Below are 25,727 nucleotides of genomic sequence, written 5' to 3'. Positions count from 1 at the left end.
GATATGGTGTGTTAGTTAGTTTGCTTGTGTGATATGACTTATACACACACACGGATGTTTTACCAAACGGCAGGGTGGGGGTGGGATGTAACTTTGCTCCATGTAACTGTCCACACCTGCTAAACACACACTTGGCCACACGGAGAGAGCGCTGCTGCACCCATCCACACTGTGCAAACAGATCTTTATGCTCGTCTTAAAGCAGAAAATACAATCAGCAGCACATGAAATTAGCCTTGCCTTGGGTGTGTGTATGTGAGAGAGAGAGAGAGAGAGAGCGCGCGCAGAGGGAGGGTGAGTTCACATTGAAAAAGACTTGTATTCAGTCATGTCCTTTGTCAACAGTCTTGGATGATAGCCACGTTCTGTCTAGCTGGGAAACGTTTTTGTGTAAGCTTATTCAAGCTTGTGGGTCCTGGCTCAGACTGTGTTTGGAGCATCCAACTAGCCATCCTGCTGCTCCCTTAAAGGCCTCCAGCACCCTGTCCCCGCTGCATGCTTAGATCAATACTGGTATGTATGGATTATTGCATGGTTGGAACCAGATTATAGTCAAATCAGTTCACTCACTTTGCTGGCATTGACCTGTATAAATAGCTTTCATGCATGCAAGAAACAGACATGACATACACACACAGAGACACACATACTTATCATTAGTTTATGTTGGCTAGTAGCCTGATTTTCATTTTAGTGACGTCACAAAAAGTCCAAACATTTTATAACTGATTTCATCCAAAGTAAACAGGGTCACATCATGTCTCTGAACTCTTTTTTAAGCTGATATGAGCACTCAAAGCTCAAGTCAAAACCAAAACTCACACAAATTACAGGAGTAGTGTTAAAGCCATAGTGAATGATGGATGTCTGCACAAACAAGTTTCATTTCTATTACTACAAATATTGGTCCTGAGGTGTTTGATTGTACATATCATTTCCATAGTACCAAAAGGAGGATCTAGGGACCCAGCATTTAAATAAAACAATAGAAAGTTATGTCATGTGAAATTCCATGTGAAATAAAGATGTAAGAATTTAGACAATATCAAGTTGCACTGTTTGATGTTAGTGTTGAAGAAAAAAAATCACTCATTCGCATTAAACATGATGTACTATTTACACAGCTGAAATAGCTAGTTTCTTGTGAGACAACAAAATCTTAAGTAGTTTATTAACATTGTGATGATTTGAGATAAAACGCTGAAAGCACTGACAATATCAGCATTTGTTTTCCTACTTTTTGCCTTACTGCACAAATGCTATCAGGAAACATATTTCAGTGAATGTCAAGGATCCCTGATACACAAACAAAAAGTAATACTAACAATGATAGCAGACACTTGTTTTACAGTGCAGTAAAAATGTACTGTTATAAACACACCCAACAACCCCGGGGCACAAATGAGGACCAAACCAAAAATTGACAGGGGCTCAGGAAAAAAAAGGAAAAATTGTCATCAAAAGTGGATGAGTCACTGCTCTGCTGTCCTCCACCATCATCTGCTTGTCCTTGCTTCATCTTGAGTTCATTGTGGCTGATCTCTGCGTAAAGACAGAAAAAACATTGATGTACAGGTGTAGCGTTTGTGATCGGAATCAAAATACAATATACAGGAATGTTTAAGGTGAATCTTCTTGTACACTGGGTGGTGTTTGTCACTCCTTCCACCAGAGGCAGCTGTTGTGCTAACAGTCACCTCACACAGTGACACAGACACTGTGCATGCACAGCTGACACAGTCATGTTGAGTTCTCATCTCTCTAACACCTATGTGCGCAAACTCACATGGGGTCATAGTTGCTCTGTTCTTTGGACTTCAGGAAGCGCATGGCGAAGAAGCCGGCTGCCTGCAGACACAGCACCAGTATGATCCCTCCGATGAAACTGGACATGTCAAACTTGGCCTGGGAGAACTCTGGGGATGAGCCTGTTTTGCCCCCATCACCTGGATGGAAAGGACAGAGTTGAACTGGTTTATAAGTAATATGACATGAAGCAGTGCAGGGGTAGAAAACAGGAGAGAGGCAAGTTTTCTACTGACAGGTATTTTCAGTGCTGGAAATAACTGAGCTAATGGCACTGGGGAACATTTTACTCAGCTCTTATGGGAATAATAAATGTCTGACGCAAGAGAGAAGGGAGGGGGTGAGAGAGGTTTCTGAATTTACCTGAGTCACCTTCACCTCCTCCCTCAATCACAATCTCCACAGCTGGGAAATGAAACGTCCAAAAGAGATCAGAATTTCCAAGGCTGCAGACATACTGTTTCCTGATGATTCTGAAGGGTGTTGTTGACCCTACCTGTGCACGTTTCAGCCACATTGGTCCAACTACAATTCATGGCGCGGTCTGTGGAGTCGTCTTTCACACACACGCCAGTATTATTACCTGATACACAGAGAATAAGCATTTTAATGTATGTGTGTGTTTGTGTGCTCTTACAAACTAAATAATTTATTTTGTACAAACCAGGAAGCTTATGTTACAGCAGCTGTGATGATTGAATTACTATCAGAAGCTAAGTCTGTGTGTGTGTGTGTGTGTGTGTGTGTGTGTGTGTGTGTGTGTGTGTGTGTGTGTGTGTGTGTGTGTGTGTGTGTGTGTGTGTGTGTGTGCGCGTGTCACCATCTGGACAAAGCCTCCAGACACAGCCTGTCAGGTTGAGCGTGGACTCTCCAACGCAGAGGTCACATGACTCAGCTTGAGAACAATCTGTTAGATGGACAAAACTGGCAGTCAATTAGACGTGTCACTCAAACCAGATGATCAAATGATCATTGGATACACAGTCATCTTCCCACAAAAACATTTAACATTTGAAAGATCCCACCAGTTTGGGCAGTATCTGTGCCAAAGAAAAGATTCTCATTCATAACTCACACTTTTACATTTGGTCTGTTTCTGTGAAATACTGGTAAAGTAGCTATCATCAGAGAAAATTTAGGGGAGAAATTGTCATAGAATGACACCAGACAGAAAGTGTAGGAAGACACAAGGAGATTATCCAGAAAGAAATGCTGTAAAAGAGACACAAAATTAGAATATATGTTTAAGAAATGTGGATCCAGGCCTACCTGTTTCTGAGTACACAGAGTGAACCAGTGCTAGAAGCAGAAGTGTGGAGCTGAGGACCTTCATTGTCAACTGCTGCATCCTGACAACTAGAGAGCAAGTGACAGCTGGAAACTGCTTATCAACAGAGATGTTTTCAAAGCCTATATCTTCATTAATCCTCAAGAAGGTGTAGTCTTCAATAGAGAGATGGAGCAGAGTGATGACACAGGCAGAAAGACAGGAGAAACAAGAGATCTGTGTAACATGAGCAACACCCAAATGTGGTTCCCTGGCAACCAGTTGGCCCACCTCAGCCCTTCTGAAACACAAACCAGTTTGGATGGACTGATACCTGTGTACCTTAGCACACACACACATACACACACACACGCGCGCACACACACACACACACACACACACTGTAACAAATTTTGTGTTTTCTTTCATACTACTCAGAAGATGTTTAAACAAGATTATGTTCTAAGACTCTGGTTCTCCACCATGGGGAGTCAGAATCCTTCAGGACAGTTCTTTATGCATCCTCTGGAGATCATACATATCATAGCCAATATAATTAAGTATTTACATTTCACAAGATAAGTAAAACATTCGGCATCAGCACTAGATTCAAAATTAGAGGACATACAAAGAAAGTGGGATAATGCAACCGCAAGGGGGCACAAGCCAGTATCTTCTTGTGCCAGTCCCAAGTCTGGATAAATGCAGAGGGTTGTGGCAGGAAGGGCATCCGACGTAAAACACATACCAAATCAAACATGCGAATCGTGACAAAGACTTCCATACCGGATCGGTCGGGGCCCGGGTTAACAACGACCGCCACCGGTGCTTTTGACCTACAGGGTACCGGTGGAAATTGGACTACTGTTGGTCGAAGACGAAGAAGAAGAGGAGGAAGGTGTGTTCGTAGGCAGAGAGAGAAGAGGAAAGCTAAGAATGTAGGACTGAAAGTAGGGACTTTGAATGTTGGTACTATGACAGGGAAGGCTAGGGAGTTGATCGACATGATGCAGAGAAGGAAGGTGGACATACTGTGTGTCCAGGAGACCAGGTGGAAAGGTAGCAAGGCTAGAAGCTTAGGAGCAGGGTTCAAGTTGTTCTACCATGGGTCAGATAGGAAGAGAAATGGAGTAGGAGTTATCCTGAAAGAGGAGTTGGTGAGGAATGTTCTAGAGGTGAAAAGAGTATCAGACAGGTTGATGAGTCTGAAGCTGGAAGTTGAAGGGGTGATGTTCAATGTTGTGAGTGGTTATGCCCCACAGATAGGATGTGAGTTAGAAGAGAAGGAGAAATTCTGGAGTGAGTTAGATGAAGTGATGCAGAGCATCCCCAGAGGTGAGAGAGTGGTCATTGGTGCAGATTTCAATGGGCATGTAGGTGAAGGGAACAGAGGTGAGGAGACTGTTATGGGCAGGTTTGGTGTTCAGGACAGGAATGCAGAAGGTCAGATAGTGTTTGACTTTGCAAAGAGGATGGAAATGGCTGTAGTAAACACTTTCTTTCAGAAGAGGCAGGAGCATAGGGTGACGTACAAGAGCGGAGGTAGAAGCACTCAGGTAGTACTTGTGTAGACGCTGTAATCTGAAAGAGATCAGTGACTGTAAAGCATTGGTAGGGGAGAGTGTAGCCAGACAACACTGGATGGTGGTGTGTAAAATAATGCTGGTGGTGAGGAAGATGAAGAGGACTAAGGCAGAGCAGAGGACGAAGTGGTGGAAGTTGAAAAAGGAAGAATGTTGTGTAGTTTTCAGGGAGGAGCTGAGACAGAATCTGGGTGGTTTGGAGGTGCTTCCAGATGACTGGACTACTACAGCTAATTTGATCAGGGAGACAGGTAGGAGGGTACTCGGTGTGTCATCTGGAAAAAGGAAAGTGGACAAGGAGACTTGGTGGTGGAACGAGGAAGTTCAGGAGTGTATACAGAGAAAGAGGTTAGCTAAGAAGAAGTGGGACACTGAGAGGACTGAAAAGAGTAGACAGGAGTACAGGGAGATACAGCGTTAGGTGAAGGTAGAGGTGGCAAAGGCCAAACAAAGAGCATATGAGGACTTGTATGCTAGGTTGGACACTAAAGAGGGAGAGGTGGATTTGTACAGGTTGGCCAGACAAAGAGATAGAGATGGGAAGGATGTGCAGCAGGTTAAGGTGATTAAAGATACGGATGGAAATGTATTGACAGGTGCCAGGAGTGTGATGGGAAGATGGAAGGAGTACTTTGAAGAGTTGATGAACGAGGAAAATGAAAGGGAACGAAGAGTAGAAGAGTTGACTGTGTGGAGCAGGAAGTAGCAAAGATTAGTAAGAGTGAAGTTAGGAGAACATTGAAAAGGATGAAGAGTGGAAAGGCAGTTGGTCCTGATGACATACCTGTGGAGGTATGGAAGTGTCTAGGAGAGGTGGCAGTAGAGTTTCTGACTAGTTTGTTTAACAAGATCTTGGAGAGTGAGAGGATACCAGAGGACTGGAGGAGAACTGTACTGGTACCAATTTTTAAGAACAAGGGAGATGTGCAGAGACATCAGAGGGACGGCTCATGTTAGATGTTTTGGAGATAAAGTCAGAGAAGCCAGATTGAGGTGGTTTGGACATGTTCAGAGAAGACATTGTGAATATATCGGTAGAAGGATGCTAAGGTTGGAGCTGCCAGGCAGGAGGTCTAGAGGACGACCAAAGAGGAGATTTATGGATGTAGTGAGAGAGGACATGAAGTTAGTTGGTGTGAGAGAAGAGGATGCAGAGGATAGAGTTAGATGGAGGCACATGATTCGCTGTGGCGACCCCTGAAAGGGATGTTTGTTTGTTTTTTTTGAAGACTCATGCATAACAACAAGCGACACTTTTCGAACAGGAGTCTGATTAGGACTTATGACACAATACATGTGTGTGAATGAGAGGGACCCAAGTGGAACAGTGAGGTTACAGGGAGCAGAGGTAGGGTTCATAGCAACGGAGAGTGTGGGAAAGAATGAAGAGGCGTGCAAGAGGCGTGGAGAAAAGTGTCAGGTGTGTTGTGTGATAAGAGTATCAGCGAGAATGTAAGGAAAGGTGTTCATGACGGTGGTGAGACCAGCAATGTTGTCCAGCTTAGAGACAGTGGCACTGAAGAAAAGACAGGAGGCAGAGCTGGAGGTAGCAGAGCTTAAGATGTTGAGGTTCTCTTTGGGAGTGACGAAGATGGACAGGATCAGGAATGAGGACATCAGAGGGACAGCTCATGTTAGATGTTTTGGAGATAAAGTCAGAGAGGCCAGATTGAGGTGGTTTGGACATGTTCAGAGAAGACATTGTGAATATATCGGTAGAAGGATGCTGAGGTTGGAGCTGCCAGGCAGGAGGTCTAGAGGAAGACCAAAGAGGAGATTTATGGATGTAGTGAGAGAGGACATGAAGTTAGTTGGTGTGAGAGAAAAGGATGCAGAGGACAGGGTTAGATGGAGGCCCATGATTCGCTGTGGTGAACACTGAAAGGGAACAGCTGAAAGGAAAAGAAGAAGTAATCATTTTAATGTGGATGTGACTGATACAGCAATTTCTAGAGATCCAATGCAATTATAGGTTACTGCAGGTGTGAATAGTTTTCAAATGTATAATGATGTTGGTGTAGGAGGTACAGGTGGTCATACTATGTAGAGTCAGCAGTCTGGACGTCAATACTGTACCATCATCTCAAATGTGTCACTGAATGTGACTAAGTCCAGCCTGCTTGTCACTTCTCTTAAACACTACTGAGTTTCGAATCATAAAGACCTCTAAGGTACTAAATAACTGAATCATTAGCTGCTCTTTAGTAATTGCAGTTAGGAACAATCACACATTTCCCAGGAAATCAGTGTTTGACAGTGTAGTGCATGGAGAAAAAGAGAGGACATGTAGTTTCCTACTGAGAAAACATCCACTTCTCACAGACAATTGTAGGCAAACATGTAAATGTATCAGCACATTTAACATGCAGATTTGTAATGTACATGCACGTTCTGAGTCATACACCAGGGCCAAACCCTCAAAACAAGTTCTACTGATTCCAGCATCACGACACACGTTTCAGCTTTGTCCAGTTAATTCCAGCATTGCCACCTCCTCCATTCACACCGACGTGGCTCATGTTACTCCCACATCTCACACAGTGTGTCTGAGAGGTGCCGCTCCACAGCCGAGGCACGTATCTTTGTGTTGGCGTTTTAAACACGCACACACACACACACACATACAAAGGGATATTCCGCAGTCCTAACCAACACGATTTCCTCCTTCACTAATGTCTCCACTGCTGGCAAAATAACAACAGGTGGTGTTAGTCCAGAATATCGCCAGGACATTTCACAGATTGATCACAATACTTCCTTCCTCGATGTTCTGCACATTAATCACAACTGTTTTTAAACAATAAAAATCGCGTTTAATGTTTTTGGTGATTTTGTTATATTTTTCTTTAAAGTGAGATTTTGTGTAAGAGAAAAAACTGTATGTTGCAAAAATCTGGAGAAACTGTATTATAGGGGCTTTTTTGAAGCTGACAAGTTCTAAAGACTTTCAATGACGTAGGAGGGGGTTATCGACAGGAAATGTGTCCTAATATGGTTTGAGCAGGACGACCCCCCCCCCCCCCAGTTAGCGCATTGATATGCGCGACCACGTCGACAGCAGTTCAGCCCAGCCTGCAGCACCACGCTCTCAAACTGGGGAAGCCATGAATTCCCTGCTGCTACATTGTTACTGTAGAAGAGCAGAGACTGGAAAAATGCTTAAATCAAATGCAATACGAATACAAAAGATAACTAGCAAAATAAATGTCACTCCAGGAAATACAGGAAAATCATTTCAGCTCACACAAAAACACAAGCCTTTTGGCCTAAGATGGACCCAAACAGGCACAGTCAAATAAAATGTCCACATCATTTTAGGGCTATTAAATGATACGTGTAAAACTCAGTGTCCTTTGGTCAAGAAGGAACAGTGTTGCATTCATTCGGTTGTCTGGACAATTTTAATGCTGGGTATTACATTGAATTAATTATTGGACTAATTATCAGGTCTAAGCTATTGTTTGTGCTATTTTGTCCACATTGCGTATTAGAATCCCCGAAAACTAGTACTAAACAATCAATAATAATAATAATAACTAATATTGTTGTTCACTCCTCGTCGGCCTTGCTTTTGTCATTATCTGTCTGATACATTGTTGTTTACTGGGTTTTATTACTTAGTAAGTCGCAGCCCTGTTTTTGTATAGGTCGGGTCGTCTGTTTCAACAAAACTGTTCCTTTGCCGTTTATTTTGGGGAACGGTTTCCACTTGTGTGTTATATAATTGTCTGTTTCGCACAGATTTGCTCTGCAGGGTATCTCCCCATGACTCATTCTGATGCGCTTCAGCACCATGGACAGCGCCAGACCTGCTCTCCGTCCCCTCAGCTCGACAAATCTGAGCCCCGGCACGAAACAGCATCCCCTCATTCAACCAGGCCCCAGGGTCTTATTGAGAAAATCTGAGTGTTGGGGGGGCGGTGGGAAACTCCTGGCGGTCATTATTTACATAAAGGAGAGGAGTGGACCGCAGTGGGAGGGGCAGCAGAGATGCCGCATTTTTCTGAATGAAATTACTCCATGTACACCCCTCCCTGATCTCCCCGCATCCACAGTGCTGGGCCCTGATTGGTCGAGCCTCCGAATCGCTGACGTCAGTCAGGCTCTCTTGTGGATGAGTCCGAGCGCAGCATCATCCATTCTGCCTCCCATAACGCTGCGAAGAGGTTGGATAAGAAGACATGCAAGCGACACCAAGCGAGAGTTTGAAACAACTTTGATGAAAACGCAGAGAGATTTTCCTTCTTGTTTAATCTGGTGCCAGGCATCTCAGCGGACAGTGCCACATCATTTGCATCAGTTGGCTGGGACGTTTTAAGAGAGCAACGCCTGCTAGGAATTACGGAAACTTGCTAATAAGGTATGACGATTAATTCCATGTATGTATATTTGTGTTTCTGTAATGCGCGCAGGTGTTTTCTCGTGTGTGCTTGCATGCTTTGGGACCATCCTTGTGGTGCAGTGAGCTGCCAATTGTATTATACAACAAGAGCAGATGGGATATACCTCCTCACTGTGAGGTGTGAGAGGCAGGAGGATGAATGGCTGCTGGTGTTTCCAAAAGCTGTCCTTCTGAGTATGTCCTTATATATATATATATATATATATATATATATATATATATATATATATATATATATATATATATATATATATAAATACCATAATTGTATTACAGTTGCGTCGTAATAGGCTTTCTGGCATGCAGCATTGACATGTACTGAAGAATAGCCACATATTCATAAAGAGAACACGGCCATCTTAACCTTGCAGTTCCTTAAATAGCCTAATTACCGGTGCAGACTTATTGAGCATGAACAAGAGGCAAAAATGTCCCTCCCTAGTTTAACCTGGACGTGAATTAAAAAATTCAATCAAGCGTAATCTTAACATGCCATAAACCTTTTTTGCGGCGTTTGGCAGGGTCTGAAACGTGAGCAGGATAAAAGTGGACATCGAAAGGTCAGATAAAAAGAAAAGCTATTGTGATAGTTTAATCAGTAGCATAATAGTCTGATAACAATTTCTTTGGTCACTTGCTTTTTCGTTACACTGAGTGGAGACATGGAAGACTGATGCTGATAACTTTGATTTGTGTGGCTTCCCGCAATGGAGGCAATGACGTCACTGACCATTAAAAAAACAGAAGACTTACTGTAAAACGTATCTGTGATCATTAGAAATGTTGTGATTATTTGATACACTCTTTAAATTAGGCAACAAATGTTATTTTAACGCACTCTCCAGGGAAAAGTAAATTAAGGTGAAAATATAGCTTATAAATATATATAGCTTGTAGCGCGTAGCTTATTAGTATAAGTATAATATTACATTATATCTTTCCCAATACTCACTTTTTTATTCCTCATTGTAATAAAAAATCATAAATGCCAACATAAGATCACAATCAACAGAAGGACGAAAGCTTTAGGCACGACACCTAATGCACTAATAGTTATAATCTGTGTATGTGGCTTAAATGCATTAGATTATAGAGTGTGAGATTTTAAATACTTCCCCGACCCATTAAGTCCCTTTCTGCTCTGCCTGACGCCACATCCGGCCTCTGGTGGTCTCACAGGCTGAAATCACAGCTTTAGTGGACTATTGGAGCTTCACTAATGTCAAACGTCTTTTTCGTTTTTTATTTCCTAGGTTGTCTTTGCGTGACTGCTGACCAGCCATGACCCTGAATGCCTCTGACTTGGGCTGGGATGAGTCCTCAGGTGCAGACCCCTTCTCCTTTCATGACCAGCTGGACAGGTCATCTCCATATGAAGTCCCACCCCTGACAGTCTGGGGTGTGGCCCTGTGTGTTTCAGGAACACTCATCACCAGTGAGAATGCAATTGTTGTCACCACCATCTTGGCCACCCCATCTCTACGCGCCCCTGTGTTTCTGCTGCTGGCTAGCCTTGGTCTGGCCGATCTCTTGGCAGGTGTTGCTCTGATATTGCGCTTCCTCTTTCTGTTCTGTGTGGAGCCCAGCGATTGGTCAGAATTGCTAACCTCAGGACTGCTGGTAACATCACTGACTGCCTCGCTCTGTAGCCTGATGGGCGTTGCCCTGGACCGATACCTGTCTTTGAGTCACGCCCTCACCTATGGCTCAAGCCAATCACGTCGCCGAGCTGCAGTCCTCCTGCTGCTGGTCTGGTTAGGTGCATGTGTCATTGGGGCAGGCCCTGTCATGGGATGGCACTGTCTTGGAGAGCCAAATTCCTGTTCTGTAGCACGACCTCTGACCCGGACATACTTATCACTGCTGTGTGGTGGCTTCCTTGTGGTTGTTGTGGTAACCTTGCAATTGTATGCTGGGATCTGCCGTGTGGCAAGGCGGCATGCCCATGCAATCGCTACACAGAGGCACTTCCTCCCTTCCAACCAATCATATGCAAGCAAACACAGCAGCGGAAGGGGGTTCTCTCGGTTGATCCTGGTCCTCAGTGTGTTTGTGGGCTGTTGGATGCCTTTCTCACTCTGGGGACTGTTGGGAGATGCATCCAGCCCTCCTCTATACACATATGCCACTTTGGTGCCAGCAGCAGGAAGCTCTCTTCTTAATCCCATCCTCTACAGTCTAAGAAATAAAGACATTCGCAAAGTGCTGCTCCACGCCTGCTGCCCCCACAGATGCACACACAACACACACGTTCACTATCCTGTGGATGTGTAGACTTCCAAATCTCACCAGACTCAAACCAACACACAAATATATGCCAATAATATCACTATCTGTGTGCCAAGCTACACACATAGTTGCACTGACTGTCATCCAAATGCAGAAGATGAAGCCTAATACACACATACTCCCACACACATAAGCAGCACTTTTAAGAGAGAAGACCTTCTGCAAATCAGAATGTACCGAACTGTCCTGGCTGGCAGCCATCTTGGAACAATCCTGCCACAAAGACTAAACGTACTATCTTGTGTGTACTTTGTGCCTCATCCGCAGTCAATTGTAGCTCCACTGGATTCCCAGAACAGAACAATCACAGGGAAGTGTTCCATATATCCCCACTCATCGAAAGTGGATTTATTGACCATGTGCACTTTATAATGGGAAGAATGGGTTTTAGATGTAAGCCTATCACAGTGTAATGACATGTGATTCAAACCCCAATTTTATTTACTTGAATGACTAGAAAACAGTATGTTCTAAATCTTTGAGATTCTATTTTGCACATGCAGTTTAAGGCACTGACTATATGTTCATGTTGCACAACCTTTTTGAGTAAATGTTTTATACTGATGAATAATAAATGCTTTTTTTCTACTGAGTAATGTCAGCACTCTTCTCTTCACTGCTGCTAAGGCTTTCAGTGTGTTTATCTCCCTCTATTGCTCACTCTCAATTAGGTGCATACTGCTGCTGCTCTCCATCTCTGCATCCTGAATTATTTGGTGGCTAAAGAAATCTTCAGTTATTACCACCACTCTGCACCTATTGTGTCCTTTACAAATCTACAGAGCAGCCCTGGTGTGAGGATACATGGATTATGAAAGAGGATTTTCTTTCTATTTCTCCAACTAATTTTCTGAGCATCCCCCATATACATGAGGCTTGCCAAAGAATTATATTCTTGGGAACTTGTTATGTAACACAACATAAAGTACATGCTATTTAAACAATATAACAGAGAAAAAATAGAAACAGTAGCTGTAATTGCACAATATTTATTGAAATTCTATAATCATTTGAAAATTTAAGGCAAAAAAGCATAACTTTGGTTTGCATGCTGTGTGATACAGGCAGACTTAAAATTAAAGGCACTTGAAAAATATGTGGTCCGTATTAAACATCAGTCAGACTTGATGGCAGTTGTTAATATTTTTGGAGACTGGTCAGTGGTAAACAAGCAAAACCTGCACTAACACCGAAAGACAATAAAAGGCACTTTTAGACAGTATGATAGGCCTGATTCTATAAAGTGATTAGGGAATCAGAGGTGAATTCAAAATAAAAAGTCTAAGAATATGTAACAGAGCTGAAATACAGTACAAAATGAATCATATTTGTGTTAAATGCCTGCATATGTTGTCCATACTCATCTCAAACACCCCAGGTGTATGACATGAGTCAATACTTCCCTTGCACACTGAATAATTAGTTCATGAAATTGTGAATTTGTTTATATAAAAGGTACCTGGTTGCTTTAGCCACAAGCCAACTGTTCCCATGACAACCTCGGAAAAAAAGAGAACTAAATACAAAATGAGGGGAGGAAATGTGACAAAACTGCTTTAAAAAAACATTAATGGACCCCATTATCTTTAGTTAATATGAACATGTACATGTAATACAAACATCTATATCATATAAACTATGGACTAGGACTAATTTTCTGACATCAATACCAATATCTGTGTGTTGACCCTGTGTTTCCACGGAGTACATACAAACACAAAGCATGAAAAAGGATGCCAGCATGTGTGTCCTTGTGTTTCTACTCCCTTTAGATTCCACTTTGCCATAATACAGTAATCAGCCAAAACAAGGCACTTGACACGTGATTCTAGTAATTATGTTGTTTTTTTTTGTTGCGTTTTCATTCAAATTCAAAACTCAATAAAATGAATGAGGCCAGTAAAAGCAATGCAAAGAGGGACACAACCAGGCACAGTCACAGTCTAATTTTCAGACATTTGATCCTCTAACGTAATTTCTTTTTTTAGGATAAATAGAAATAAAGGGGGCAAGGAATGTGATTGCTAAAATCTGTCTTACACACACTGACAGATTACAACGTCTCCACTTATGCTTAAGAATGTAATCTGAATGAAAATACTCTGATGTACTTTAACGCTGTTGAAAGATACAAAGCTGGTAGTCAAGGGGAAAAGTGGATGAAAATCATTCGGACCACTCGTCATCATCAAATTCTGAAGAGTCGTCCTCACTGTCGCTGCACTCCACAGCGATACGACGGGATAAGATGGCGGCCACATCGTTACCAGAGTGATCCCTCTTCTCCTGCTCCCGCTGTGCTTCCACCTTCCGCAAGTTGAAGCCTAAAAGGAAGGACATGAGAGTGGTAGAATTAGGTTGAGTGTTAGTGAAACATTTCTCCTACTGCAAAAACAAATATACTGCAAAATATCATTAATACAAAGACTTGTCTGTTTATCATGCACACATTGGTAACAATATACACACTCCTGCCAAAACTTTCATGTTATTAAACTAATTGACAGATTGTGGTGATAACAAGATCCAGCACAGTTCAGTAAGAAAATATAAACATTAAATATGGATTTAAACGTTCTTTCAAATTTGCATTTTAAAAGAAAGGAAACGCATTGAACAAGGCTACATACTTCAGACAATGCCTTTTGTTCACAAACACTGAATGGAAATATAACTGTTCACAAGGAGGAGAGAAATCCGACACTAAAATCTAAACCCTGTTGGTTTATTATACATAATATTGGACTATTATGATTTTACATTGCAGCTTATTAAAGAAGACTTTATTTTAGCTTTATACATTGTTTGGTAGTTTCACTGATGGTGTAGCAATGATGTTTGTGTTACTTAGTCATTATAAGTGTTTAAAATTATAATCTGAAAAACAACTGTCAAATGTGTTATTCAAATAATGCACAAATACATCTGAATTGTACTTGGGCACAATACTTGGTTAGCTTCAATGACTGCTTCTAAACCATCACAGACAACATTTCAACGCAGTCTCTCAAACTACAAACAAAGTATGTACAAAAATGTCACAGCTAAAATGTGTAGGGAGCATGCAAAAAATGATTATGTAACATTTTACCACCCTAAGTAACACACCTGCATTACAATAATGTTCAACACTATTCCTAATATTATCCCTGATATAGAGTGTGCTCCATATTCCAATTTTTTATTCAGGAAATCAGCACTGAGGACCGTAAATACCAACTTTATATTGATGTGTTTCCTGGAGTGTCTTACCTTGACGGATAGCCTGCAGCAGGTCACTGCGACCATCACTTGCTGGTGCTGGCTGAGGTTTGGGAGCAGAGCTCGGAGCCACCCCACCACCAGAGGGAGGAGGAGGAGCAGAGCTATTAAAGGATGGGGGAGGAGGGCCAGGGGGAGGTGGTGGTGGTGGTGGTGGAGGTGGTGGACCACCACCTGCAGGCATAGGTGGTGGAGGAGGAGGAGAAACAGTAGACATAGCTGGTGGAGGAGGAGGAACAGGTGGAGAGGGATAGCTGGTAAGAGTAGAGAGAGGAGGAGGGGAAGGTGGGGAGTCAAATCCAGGGGGAGGTGGGGGAACCCCAAAACCAGAAGGCGGAGGAGGGGGAGGAGGTGCAGGGGGAGGGGAGAGGTTGGGGCGGGAGTTGGGCAGGGTAGAAGACATAGGGGGAGCAGGAGGTGGGTGGGTTGGGCTAAGCACGCTGACACGTTTCTGGTTTGGTGTTCCATGTTGTCCATCATTACCCCTGGGAGTGATGGAGAAGATAAATGATAAATGAACCACAGTGTGGCAGTGAACAGCAGATGTGTGATCTATAATGCTACTTTCTACTGGACTGATGGGCAGGGACGGTTATGTGTTGGCAGCAGGCCTATATGATGCTACTTACGCCATATCTGGAGGTGGAGGAGGCAGGAACTCATCGAGGCCAGTCGTAGGGAGAGGGGAGCTGGGATCATAAATGTAGGAGTTGCTACTCATGTCAAGGCCTTCAGAATTGATCGCTTCTCCAGATCCAATACTGCCATTTAGACCCTCAGTAGAATTCCTTAAAACATATTAAAGTCATCTTTATCAGCCCAAAATGAAGTGAAACCGGTTCCTCCTAATGAATTGTGAGAAACCATAGCTGCTATATAAGTCTAAATTGGTTATATATTTGCAATGGCAGTCAAATGGTAACTGGACTGCTTTACATACAGAGCCTATAAGACCTTTTATATCTTTTGAAAGTTTTCACCTTTTATTCAGTACAACTGGCACATACTGAGTCCAACTGGTTTAAGTTTTTAGTGTGTGTCTTCATGATGTAGGTTTTGGCCAGAATTCTGATTCATCGGTTAATGGACTTTCAATATACAGGTGTATTTATCCTTTATCCTATGAACACCTTCACTGCACTCTGCTTCGCTTTCCCTCAACCAAAGCTTCTTATAAAATGTTAAATAAATTAATAAATATAATATAATAATAATAGTAATAATAATTATAAAGGATAAGCCACAAATAGTGGCACTAACATGTGTATGCACTGGTTCAAATTGGTATTAAAATAACACATAAAGTCCAATGGTTACACAGAAAACAAAATGGCTCAGAAATTAACCAGAACGTAAAACGACTTTTAAAACGCTGTAGCTAAAGTGGTTTATTTAGCTTCTGTATTTTTATTAATATTTCTAATAATAGTAATAATAACAATGTAGAATAATTAATATACAGCAGAAGATACATGACAACATTCCTTCAGGTCAATGCCACTCACGTGACTCTAATTAGATTTTTCTCTCTGGTAATGCATATGACATGTTTAGATACTTATTGTGCACGCTAAAACTATTTTGAGTTTACACAGTGATCATTATATGCTTCATGCAGTCACTTAAAAATAAAGGACCAATGACTGGTGTGACTCACACATTTGTTTACTGCAATTTGGCAGCCAGAGTCAGCTTTACACCCAACCCACTGAGAACATTTTCAGACAGGACATACCAGCCATATCACTGTGTACAGATTGGCTGATAAGAAAAGGGAGAGTGGAATTTAATATGCGAGTGCACATTCTATACTTTTACTGTGTTAACTAGAGAATTAAATAACAAAGCCTTAAAATCCTCTTGGGTCTGTGAATGACCACAGTTCTCTATCAATACACACTCTATGACACTCCAATAAGACTTTTTTTTTTAACTTACTCTTTGTCATTCTTTGGCACCACAAACTCCTCTCCCATCTTACGGCGTTCCCATTCCTCTTTCCTAGTCTTGATCTTTCGAGGATTGAGAGTCCGCTGGTTCAGGTTGTCTTTCTTCTCCTTCTACTCAGAAAGGTGACAGATGAAAAGGATTAAGGGGAACATTTCATCCAAATGCTTTTATTTAATGTGGCTTGTGTTCCTCTGTGTATGAGCATTTGTAGGGTTCTCACTCTGTGCTTGCGTTTCTCCTTCATGATGTCCTTGGTGTCTTGCAGCATCTTCTCTTTCCAAAGGTCAAAGAAGTAGGACGGATCAGTGTAAAACTTCAGGGCCTCCTTTCCATCGTCCCTGTAAACAACCATTTATATATGTCTATCAGTTCCACTTCATGTCATCTTTATAATATAAAATGTCTGTCTTATCTGTTAATACATTAACAAGCCACACCACTTCTCTTTTTAGCTCAACATAGGAGCATTTTTAGTTTTGTCAAATTCATGGTAACTAGTGTGCATGAAATGTAAACAAGTTTACCATAGTCCGTATGGTAGATGGTAATTAAGTAATGTAAGTAATGTATGGTATAGTCAAGAAATGACATTGTCAAATTAACTTATGACTGACGAACAAGCTTACGCTTACATACAGTTGTAAGCACATCCATTTACATGTAATATAAATGATGTGTTAAAATCTTCCTAGACTGTGAAGGACTATATCCAAGTGGTCTGCATGTTTCCAAGTGACGTGTCAGCAACTTTCTGACATTTCAGTGACATCGGACATTATAAATATTTTACATGATGTATTTCTACTCATCTGTGAATGGACATGAGATCTGGTTATGTAGTTGAGTTCCTGCTGAGAACTACCTGTACTGGCTGAGGTGGTTGAGTGGCGGAGGAGGATTACACATCACGTAGGTTTCTTGAACAGGAATTGGCAACGATGGCCGGGTGAACAACTGCTGGTCTTGTGTCACACTACTACGAAAGGCCTTACGGGTAGTGATAGCCTGCAGAGAGACTGATAAAAACATATGAAACAAAAAGAACATCATATAATATTCATATCGTTTACATTATTATATTTAGCTGTATTCAAATCAATTAAGTTACTTACCCTCCTCCTCTTTGGGATCTAGCTGGGTGACCTTGACCTGGAGACGATCCACTCTTTCTCCTAGTAAATTCACCCTAATAGCAAATTCTCCAGCTTGGACAAAGAGTTCTCCGAACACATCCTCTGCAAACTTACCTACACAGCCACACATGGATTTAAGATTTGCGCAAATTACAATATTTTTACAAATTCATCTTAAAAAAAATACACACACGTCATACACACCCGCCACATTTTCTGAGCCATTCATGGCACATTTTCAAAACATACTCATTAACACCTAACTACACACAGCACACACTTACTGAGGCTACCGAGCTGACGGATAATGTTGGCTAGGCTGATATTGGTGACACACTCCAGCTCACTATGGATGTTGGAAGGGATGGTCTGGCGACACACATGCCGCGGCTCTATATTTCTCGTCACCAAAGGCATGGTGAAGTGTGGTGGGCAGTGGGGCCCAACCCTGAGGAAGAGAAAGAAGATCATTTGGGACAATAATATAGAAACATTAGGTAACTGTACCACAGCACTGATGTACAAATGTGGAGGTTATTTTCCATGAATTATATGTATCTGTTACACTAGTTACTCTAGCCCTGAAACAATTTGTCAGATATTTTGATATTGTATGTGTGGATAACTAATAAACTCTGATAGTTGATTCATAAGTAACGCAATTTATAAGACAAAGTAATTCACTGGGTTCAGCTTTTCGTGTGAGGATGTGCTGCTTTTCATGTTTTGTGTCAATCCAAACTGAATGAGCTGTTGGTGGGACCAAACAAAGAATTTAAAAACGTCCTTTTGAATTACAGAAATTACTTACTGGTATATGGCAAATTATACAAAGATAATGAACTGTTGTGATGCGTGATAATGTTATTGTTACTTGCATTCCTTAATCAGTTTAACGCTCATGTGACACAGCGCAATGCATATATAAATAAAACACTTGGGCAGACAGATCTAAAGCAGAAGCAAAACTACAGCTTTTCTCCAATTCACCCAGTTCCTGTAAGTAAAACTAGAAATGGATGTATAATAAACAGAGGGGAAAAACTTGGTTAAGTAATACTTGTGCACATATGTGCTCTAAATAGAGTAAATATTTCAAGTCATGCTGAACACATCCCAGTGAGTGTGTAATCTTGGGACACAAAAAGCAACTCTACAGTCGCTCTGAGATCTGAACTGCGTATAGACAGAGCGGGCAGGCAGAATTTTAGCTTACTGTAACTATACCCTGCAGTGCTTCCTATTACCCACTTTGATGTATAATTACAAGTTTTTCATGGTAACGCTGGGGCTTCAGAAAATAATGATGTCATGGTAGTGTTCCTCGGTGGCTTTAAACACTCATTTAACCAGAGACAACTATGAGGTTATTTCCTTTCTTTATGAAAAGTGGAACTAACTGTAGCCGTATCTAGTTGCAATACAGATCTGTACTTTATGTGGTGTTGACAAACGTTAGGTTACAGTCAATCGATGAGTTAAACTGGCACACGGACATTAGGTTTATTATCTTGGATACACTTCCAACTTTTCCCTTAATAGTACATACAAGATAAACTCGGGGCGTACACATTTAAATTACAACATTTGCGAAACTGGGCTAAAATGTAATTTGGAATCTCGGCCTTGACAGAGCAGGAAGTAAGTTATACGCGCCCCTTCTCTCGAAGGAGCAGCCAAACAAAGGTATATCTACATCCTTCACTTTATAAGTACAACACTGACTAAGCATAAGTTACTTACCGTCAAAATCAGAAACTACAGGCTCTCTTTAATCGGTCTAGTTGTTGTCCTATTTAGACATTTCCACAAGAAACGTTCAGCCGTACAGTATGTGGTGGAGCTAAACAGATCACAAAAGTCCCGGGATTGTGAACTTCTGATTGGTGGAGCAACTGACATTCGCAGCGCTGATTGGCTACCGAGCTTGTCGTCAGTTTCTGCTAAGTACAGGATGTGGAAATTTTAACGTAAAATGCGCAACTCCGCCCTGACTACTGGCAAACTTCTGTACGTAATCTGCGTACCGGAGGGTGGAGGCCAGAACTGTATGAATGGCGGAACCACATTCCAACGCATGCTCCTGCAAGTTGGAACGCATCCGAATAATGACTGGTGTTTGCCTTTATGTTGACGTTGTTGAACTGTTGTGAGCTTCGCCGGGTGAGTGTTAAGTGCATCATTTGCCTTAACATTGAGAAGCACATGCACACATGCAAAACCACACCGTTATCCAGGAAAGCTTAAATAATTTTTTAAGTGGCCCCAAATTATCATCATGTAGCAAATATAGTATAGAGACAACTCATTGTCATTCAATATGATAAAAATCGTTGCCTTGTTTGCGGCCCAGTGCCTTTGTGTGGGCGTATTGCTGTTGGAATAAATTTAAGCCACTGTTGGGGCCAGTTGTTTTATTTTTCTTTATGAATAGTAATATATGAATAGGCAAACACTCTGAAATACTACACGTAAATGTACATACAATATATACAGCTTACATCAGCTAAGTGATCTCATAAATCTATGCTTGCATAAAGCCCCCTCTGTAATATTTGTCAAAATTCGGCTTCAAGACGAAATACAAACTACGATGCAAACTGTCGACGTCAGATTCCAAAAACATCATTGCAATGGTCATCATTCAGTAATTTGACGCATATTTCCAAGGCGACTTACGTGTAAGGAGCACAAACAATGGGACAACACGGGGTTCAACGTCTTGCCCAAGGACACTTTAACATGTGGACTGTGATAACCACCCATTTGCTTTCTCGTGAAATTATTCCCCGTTGTTTTCAGGGTTACCCAGGGTTCTCCAACTACAAACAAAGTAATAGAGGCTTTATTTGGTTCTTTATTGTGGTATAAATGCACGTTCATAGTTTTTTGTTTTTCAGTGTGCAGTAGTCAAAATGCATCAGTGGAACTAAAGTACTCTGTTATATTTCGCAGTACATATTATCTTAAACTTCAACATAAGCAGATGTTGTCCAGAAATTCATATGAAAGCCCATAGAGATGTACACCATTATATCAAATACAGTTTCACATAATTTACTGAATCTACATTAAAATTGCAACTACGGATTTTTTAAGAGAAAATTAAAATGTGTTGCTAAATGCCAGGCAGTCTTTTTGACTTTGAGAGTAATCAGGGCACAGTCCATAAGCAGTTGCAACTGTCATATAGTACATACATCTTATTTTGCTGTAAAACCAGCAAGCCATTCTTCTCCTTATTAGGTAAAATTAGCTGCTCTTATGTAGACACAACTGTATGTCCTTATGAGAGTGGAGACTAAACTTGCTGATGCTAAACTTTTCATCCACTAGAGGGAGATGACATGTTAAGAATTGCATGTGCCTGAAATGAAACAAGTTCATTGTTTCAAAAAAGCTCTCCACTAGCTACTCTATGTCCCCACTTGTTTTGGGCTGAGGGCAGCAACTATGCCTTATCATGTGTGGGCAGTTGTACTCATTCATGTGTGAGTGTCAGTGTCTTGTGTTGACCCAGCTAAGAGTGTAGAAGCTGTGCGCATTTGACACCATCTGCTTTAATACACTGTGACCCTCTCCTGCAGAGCTGTGGACCAGCCTGAGTCCAGAAGCATGCAGACCCTGCAGGATGCTGAACCAATAGCGGAGCACTTCTTCGTCAGTTCCACCCACCTCGAACCCTGCCCACTGCAGGTGCACTGTGGCGACCAGATGATGGACACTCTGCAGAGTTCCTAACTCTATCCAGTTCTGGAAAACCCGCCACTCAGCGCTGAGGAGGTCAGCATACAGAAAGTGAACCTAGAGAGAACAGAGAATATAGAGAAGACAATATAAAATCTAAAAACTCACTATTTTCCTGTAAGCCTGCACAATACAAAGTACAACATATGTTTTACAAATTACTTTTACATATTTTAAATTAGGTTGTACTGTATAAATATTGTACTTTCTAAATATGACAGACAATAAAAATAACTATGCTAAAAGCTGCCTGCTGTTGGTGTTGCAAGAATTTTAAATGCTTTGTCTAAATTCTGCAAATTCTGTAAAAAGTGTATTTTTAATAATAAAACAAATCTCTCATGCTTTAATCATAGCATTAATTAGCACAGCCAAATATTTAAAAAGCAAATTAAAATCATTATTAGCCATTATTAAATATTTATAATTGGATGTCTTAGAGCAATTTGTTCTGTCAACCAACACATGCTCAGACTGTTAGTATGTAGTTCCCTCTTGTGGTTGCAGGATGTAACTGGGGGAGCCTGTGGTTCACTCACTTAAACTGTTGCCATGGCAGCCCAGGATGGCGCAGAGCCCTGTTGCCATGGGAACGGACAAGTAAGAGCTTTCTGAGTATGTTGGGGTGAAAAGACTCTAAGGTATGTTTGTTTGGCTCTGTTTCTCTACATTTATGTGTGTGAGTATGTGTGTGTGTGTGCGCGCGTGTGCGCGTGTGTGGCTTACTGTGTGATGTCCCAGCACTGCCATGATGTCTGCCAGTGTTTGAGAAACACTACCCAGGTTGCCTCTTGTCTTGTGCTTGCGCTTCCTTGGAGCTCGCCACTCCAACCACATCTTGTGCTGGCTGAACACGCTTCTGTCACCATGGTCACTAGCCAAACTGTTGCCAAGGTGACCACCAGATGCATTAGTGTTGCTGGGATCAAAACTGTGCACTTCACATCCTAGCCCTGACACAGTCTTTAGAAAGTCTGCATCTCCTCCATCCATACTAGAGAGACAAAGACACATACAAATAGACAGAGAGGCAGGGGAGCACTGAGGTGGTATGAAGATTATTGCATGCCTGATTAAATATGCATTGCATTTTTTATACAAACTCTGGCAACAATGTGAATGCATAAGCATCACAGCACATGCATTGACACATGACATACTGCAGAGACATATGGGTATACCTGAAGGAGTATGCAACACATGGTCTGTCAGTGGCTGGAAGGAGCCAGTCCTCAGCACACAGCAGCCAGTGGGGGGAAGCTATAGGGGGCTGTGATGCCTGAGCCTGACCTGGAGACAAAACCCTGGAGCAGTTCAGCTGGGGAGAAGAGAAATCACATGTGATAAGCTAAATTGAATTCTGAGAACAGTTTTAAACAGAATTAGCATATACCCAAAATGAGAAGAAGTCAAAGAAGAAGAAGTTGTATGAAAGCATGCGGGTAATGAGTGTGAGCAATTCCCACAAGAGATGTTTCCAAGTACAATATTGTGTTAAAATGGATTCAGATGATGGGTACCACTCAGTACCATTTCATAAATTTGAGAGTCATCTTAATTTGTGACAGGTGTTGTATAATTAAAGAACCAAATCAACACAGACAAAATCAGCACAATATCCTTAGTTTTATTAGTTGATATATAACTTTTTCTGCCAGTTCCCCAGCATTTGGTGTTACATAAGTCTTAACTGTTGTTCGGTAGTTTCCAGTCTGGAACTCTAAGTCCTTACTGGCTCCAGATTTGGATGAGTTCTCTTGCCAGCATATTGACAACGCCTGACTGATCATATTACTGCTATGTTAACCCCCATACTGGAAGTTTTCAGTTGTAGAAATCACGAAGCGAGGAAGAAGTAGTGAAATTTGAAGGTTTTATTGATTGGTGTTAAGTCTTGGCAAGATTTAACTCCTGGCTACAGTATGTTTTGGTCCCTTGTGAGTCAATACAGCATGATATCTTCAAGGAGGGCCCAGTATATTGGACCAGTCGTTCTCATTGTAAGCATTACCAACAAGATTCAAGGTTTATGGGCTTTTAAAGGACATTCACAGATTTCATACACACATGCACTTTTCACACTCCTTCACCAGTGAATTAGTGAAGAATAACTCTTTAGGGGTAGATGTGTCTATTTGAAATGTGTGTGTGTTTTATATGATGTTTTATGTGACCTACCTGTGGACTAGTGATATATGGGATAATACGGTTGAGTTCGGCCATGAAGGATGGCTTTTCTGCCGCCCACGGCTGAACCGCCAGTGCTCTGGGTCCAACCTGGAAACATGCACACATTCATACATATATATATGGATTCTGCAGCCCATGCAATACCAGTAGATTCATGGGGATGTGGAACATGGTTGAATTATAAGTATGTTGTTGAATATGAGTAAGGAGTATATGTGTGTGTATGTACACCCAGTGACCAAGGTACGAGTGCTGAGGAGGCAGGTCACAAGCTCTGACCTCATTCCTGCTGGTAACATATTTGCCTGAGGCACAGTAACATACAAACACAGTCACAGAAAGCCCCCCCTCCCCTTTCCACCTAGAGTGGGCCCTGTGGTCACTATGGCAACCTTGGTGTGGAGTGGGGTGGTAATTGACTAGAATGAGTCAGAGAGAGTTTAGCCTTGGGCAGAGAAAGAGACAGTGAGAGAAAAAGAGAATGAAAGGGAGAGAGGCCAACCAACCACCAACACAGAAGAGGCTGAAGCGCACTGCAAGTGAAGGGCTTACCGAGAGAACACAGGTCACCGCTTTATGATCTGGGCTCAGTGATATGCTCACCCCCTGCCCTCACCTGTTCAATCATGTCTAATAATTCACAGAGCTGTGGAGTAATGAATACACTGGACGAGGAAGCAGCCACAGCAGGTGAACATGTAGGCTGCCTGTAGGCTGCCATTAGCCTACCTCTCTTTCTGGCTCCTTACTAATCCCACAGTATATTTTAAATCATGGATAACTGGTGTTAAGTTTAGCAATACTGCATAATTTTTGCACCTCACATTCATTGATTATGTAAAGTATCTTGTGTTTGAATAAATAATAAATAATATATATATATATATAAATATAATACAAAAAACAATTTCAGAAACAGTTTACTTTATATCTCATGGTTTTCTACTTACTTGGAGCGAGGGCATCTCGTTCTCATCCTCATAAACTCGTGCCCCCTCCTTTCTTTCCCCATCTTTCACCTCTACCTCTTCCTCCTCCTCCTCCTCTCCCTCCAGACCCGGTCTCCAGGACGGGGATCCACGTTGGCGTAAGTTCCTCTCCGGTTCAATGCTGATAACGGAAAAGGCAACCGCGCCCTGCTGCTCCACCCCCACTGTTGCGGCTCGAGGTAACCTCGGCCCGACGACGAACAGCTGGAGCGTCAGGAGAAACGGGGGGATTAGAAGAAGTAGTATTCCCGAGCGGGTGGGGACAGCGCCGCGGCCCCACCACCGAGCACAGGTCCGCATACCTCCACCGTGGCGGAACTGGGTAACATCTTCGGTGCAGTGCCCTGGTATCCAGCTTCTTTCTGGGGGGCAGTGAGGAAAGTCCCAGCTGAGAACTCCCCTCCTCCTTTTCCTTCTTCTTCTTTGCCCCCTGGGGAAAGTTGTGATGACGAAGCGCATTCCTCGGTCATCGTGGCCTTGCTGATACGGTGACTGCTGTTTTGTTTAGCCCATAAATAACTCCTACGGTTTACAATTAACCCCTTCAAGCAGGGTTGGACTTCAAAAACATTTATTAACAAATAAGGTGAATTTGATCTCTTTCTACAAGCTCCGCAAAGTCTGCCCTTAAAATGGTACAGAGACTTAACTTAAAGCTCAAAGACAGAACTCTTATTTTGGTTCTATACACAACTACACAGTTTGGTCAAATATTGTTTATTATCTACACACCCTAAAGCTTTTTTAAAAATATAGCTTAATAAAAAGACTTCTGCATTCTTGCCAAATACACCTATATATGTAAATGCATATTTAAATATAAACCTATGCACTACATATTCTATTTGGACCTAATCCAATTGCAGAGCAACTTGAACTGTGCATCTATTATCATCTTATTTATTTTAGTTACATTTTCTCATTTGATGTACATATTTAAAATGTGTGTGTTGTTTCTTAGGTTTTTCTTTTTACCACTGGTTCTTAATGTTATATGTATATTGACAAACTGAATTCACCTCCTGTTTGTTGCCTGTAGATAAGTTTACTCAACCATCTAGGCTACTTCATGCCTACTTTAAGTGCTGCTTTGTAGTGGTTTCACTTTAA

The 25,727-nt window shown here is 41.8% G+C and overlaps 4 protein-coding genes across 5 annotated transcripts; 1 reads left to right on the top strand and 3 right to left on the bottom strand.

Annotated features, from left to right (window-relative positions):
• Positions 1–647: 647 nt before the first annotated feature.
• On the bottom strand, positions 648–3,581 carry cd164l2 (CD164 sialomucin-like 2). 2 transcript variants are annotated; one of them, XM_067502781.1, is made up of 6 exons: positions 3,076–3,581; positions 2,627–2,713; positions 2,303–2,389; positions 2,170–2,211; positions 1,787–1,946; positions 648–1,542 (listed from the first exon to the last, which is right to left on the bottom strand). In XM_067502781.1, the coding sequence occupies exons 1-6, from the start codon at positions 3,500–3,502 to the stop codon at positions 1,527–1,529; spliced, it is 819 nt and encodes a 272-aa protein (XP_067358882.1). In that variant the 5' UTR covers positions 3,503–3,581; the 3' UTR covers positions 648–1,526. The 2 variants fall into 2 exon arrangements, with proteins under 2 accessions (XP_067358882.1, XP_067358889.1); XM_067502788.1 differs by lacking the exon at positions 2,170–2,211 and having other exon boundaries at positions 3,076–3,580.
• Positions 3,582–8,776: 5,195 nt separating this feature from the next.
• Positions 8,777–11,939, top strand: gpr3 (G protein-coupled receptor 3). The gene is made up of 2 exons (XM_067502766.1): positions 8,777–9,016; positions 10,312–11,939. The coding sequence occupies exon 2, from the start codon at positions 10,340–10,342 to the stop codon at positions 11,330–11,332; it is 993 nt and encodes a 330-aa protein (XP_067358867.1). The 5' UTR covers positions 8,777–9,016; positions 10,312–10,339; the 3' UTR covers positions 11,333–11,939.
• Positions 11,940–12,320: 381 nt separating this feature from the next.
• On the bottom strand, positions 12,321–19,586 carry wasf2 (WASP family member 2). Its single transcript, XM_067502741.1, has 9 exons — positions 19,435–19,586; positions 17,976–18,139; positions 17,671–17,805; positions 17,421–17,574; positions 16,779–16,896; positions 16,547–16,668; positions 15,238–15,396; positions 14,600–15,093; positions 12,321–13,671 (listed from the first exon to the last, which is right to left on the bottom strand). Exons 2-9 carry the CDS (start codon positions 18,106–18,108, stop codon positions 13,514–13,516), a joined length of 1,473 nt encoding a protein of 490 aa, XP_067358842.1. The 5' UTR covers positions 18,109–18,139; positions 19,435–19,586; the 3' UTR covers positions 12,321–13,513.
• Positions 19,587–20,530: 944 nt separating this feature from the next.
• On the bottom strand, positions 20,531–25,420 carry LOC137126220 (probable methyltransferase-like protein 24). Its single transcript, XM_067502753.1, has 5 exons — positions 24,579–25,420; positions 23,617–23,715; positions 22,620–22,756; positions 22,165–22,432; positions 20,531–21,495 (listed from the first exon to the last, which is right to left on the bottom strand). The coding sequence occupies exons 1-5, from the start codon at positions 25,074–25,076 to the stop codon at positions 21,190–21,192; spliced, it is 1,308 nt and encodes a 435-aa protein (XP_067358854.1). The 5' UTR covers positions 25,077–25,420; the 3' UTR covers positions 20,531–21,189.
• Positions 25,421–25,727: the final 307 nt, after the last annotated feature.

Source organism: Channa argus, chromosome 1 (genome assembly GCF_033026475.1).
Source record: "Channa argus isolate prfri chromosome 1, Channa argus male v1.0, whole genome shotgun sequence".
Classification (NCBI taxonomy): Eukaryota; Metazoa; Chordata; class Actinopteri; order Anabantiformes; family Channidae; genus Channa; species Channa argus.
The sequence above is the reverse complement of the archived record's forward strand: the minus strand, read 5'-3'. Positions and strand labels throughout refer to the sequence as shown.

Excerpts from the sequence above, each read along its gene's own strand:
- cd164l2 (XM_067502781.1), bottom strand. The coding sequence starts at position 3,502 with ATGAAAGAAAACACAAAATTTGTTACAGTGTGTGTGTGTGTGTGTGTG. Across the intron at positions 2,390-2,626 it reads CTGGAGGCTTTGTCCAGATG|GTAATAATACTGGCGTGTGT; the intron begins GTGACACGCGCA and ends TCTGTGTATCAG. Across the intron at positions 2,212-2,302 it reads TGTGGCTGAAACGTGCACAG|CTGTGGAGATTGTGATTGAG; the intron begins GTAGGGTCAACA and ends TTCATTTCCCAG.
- gpr3 (XM_067502766.1), top strand. The coding sequence starts at position 10,340 with ATGACCCTGAATGCCTCTGACTTGGGCTGGGATGAGTCCTCAGGTGCA.
- wasf2 (XM_067502741.1), bottom strand. The coding sequence starts at position 18,108 with ATGCCTTTGGTGACGAGAAATATAGAGCCGCGGCATGTGTGTCGCCAG. Across the intron at positions 16,897-17,420 it reads AACCACCTCAGCCAGTACAG|GGACGATGGAAAGGAGGCCC; the intron begins GTAGTTCTCAGC and ends GGTTGTTTACAG. Across the intron at positions 13,672-14,599 it reads GCTGCAGGCTATCCGTCAAG|GCTTCAACTTGCGGAAGGTG; the intron begins GTAAGACACTCC and ends CCTTCCTTTTAG.
- LOC137126220 (XM_067502753.1), bottom strand. The coding sequence starts at position 25,076 with ATGCGCTTCGTCATCACAACTTTCCCCAGGGGGCAAAGAAGAAGAAGG. Across the intron at positions 22,433-22,619 it reads TGTGTTGCATACTCCTTCAG|TATGGATGGAGGAGATGCAG; the intron begins GTATACCCATAT and ends TTGTCTCTCTAG. Across the intron at positions 21,496-22,164 it reads CAGTGCTGGGACATCACACA|GTTCACTTTCTGTATGCTGA; the intron begins GTAAGCCACACA and ends TGTTCTCTCTAG.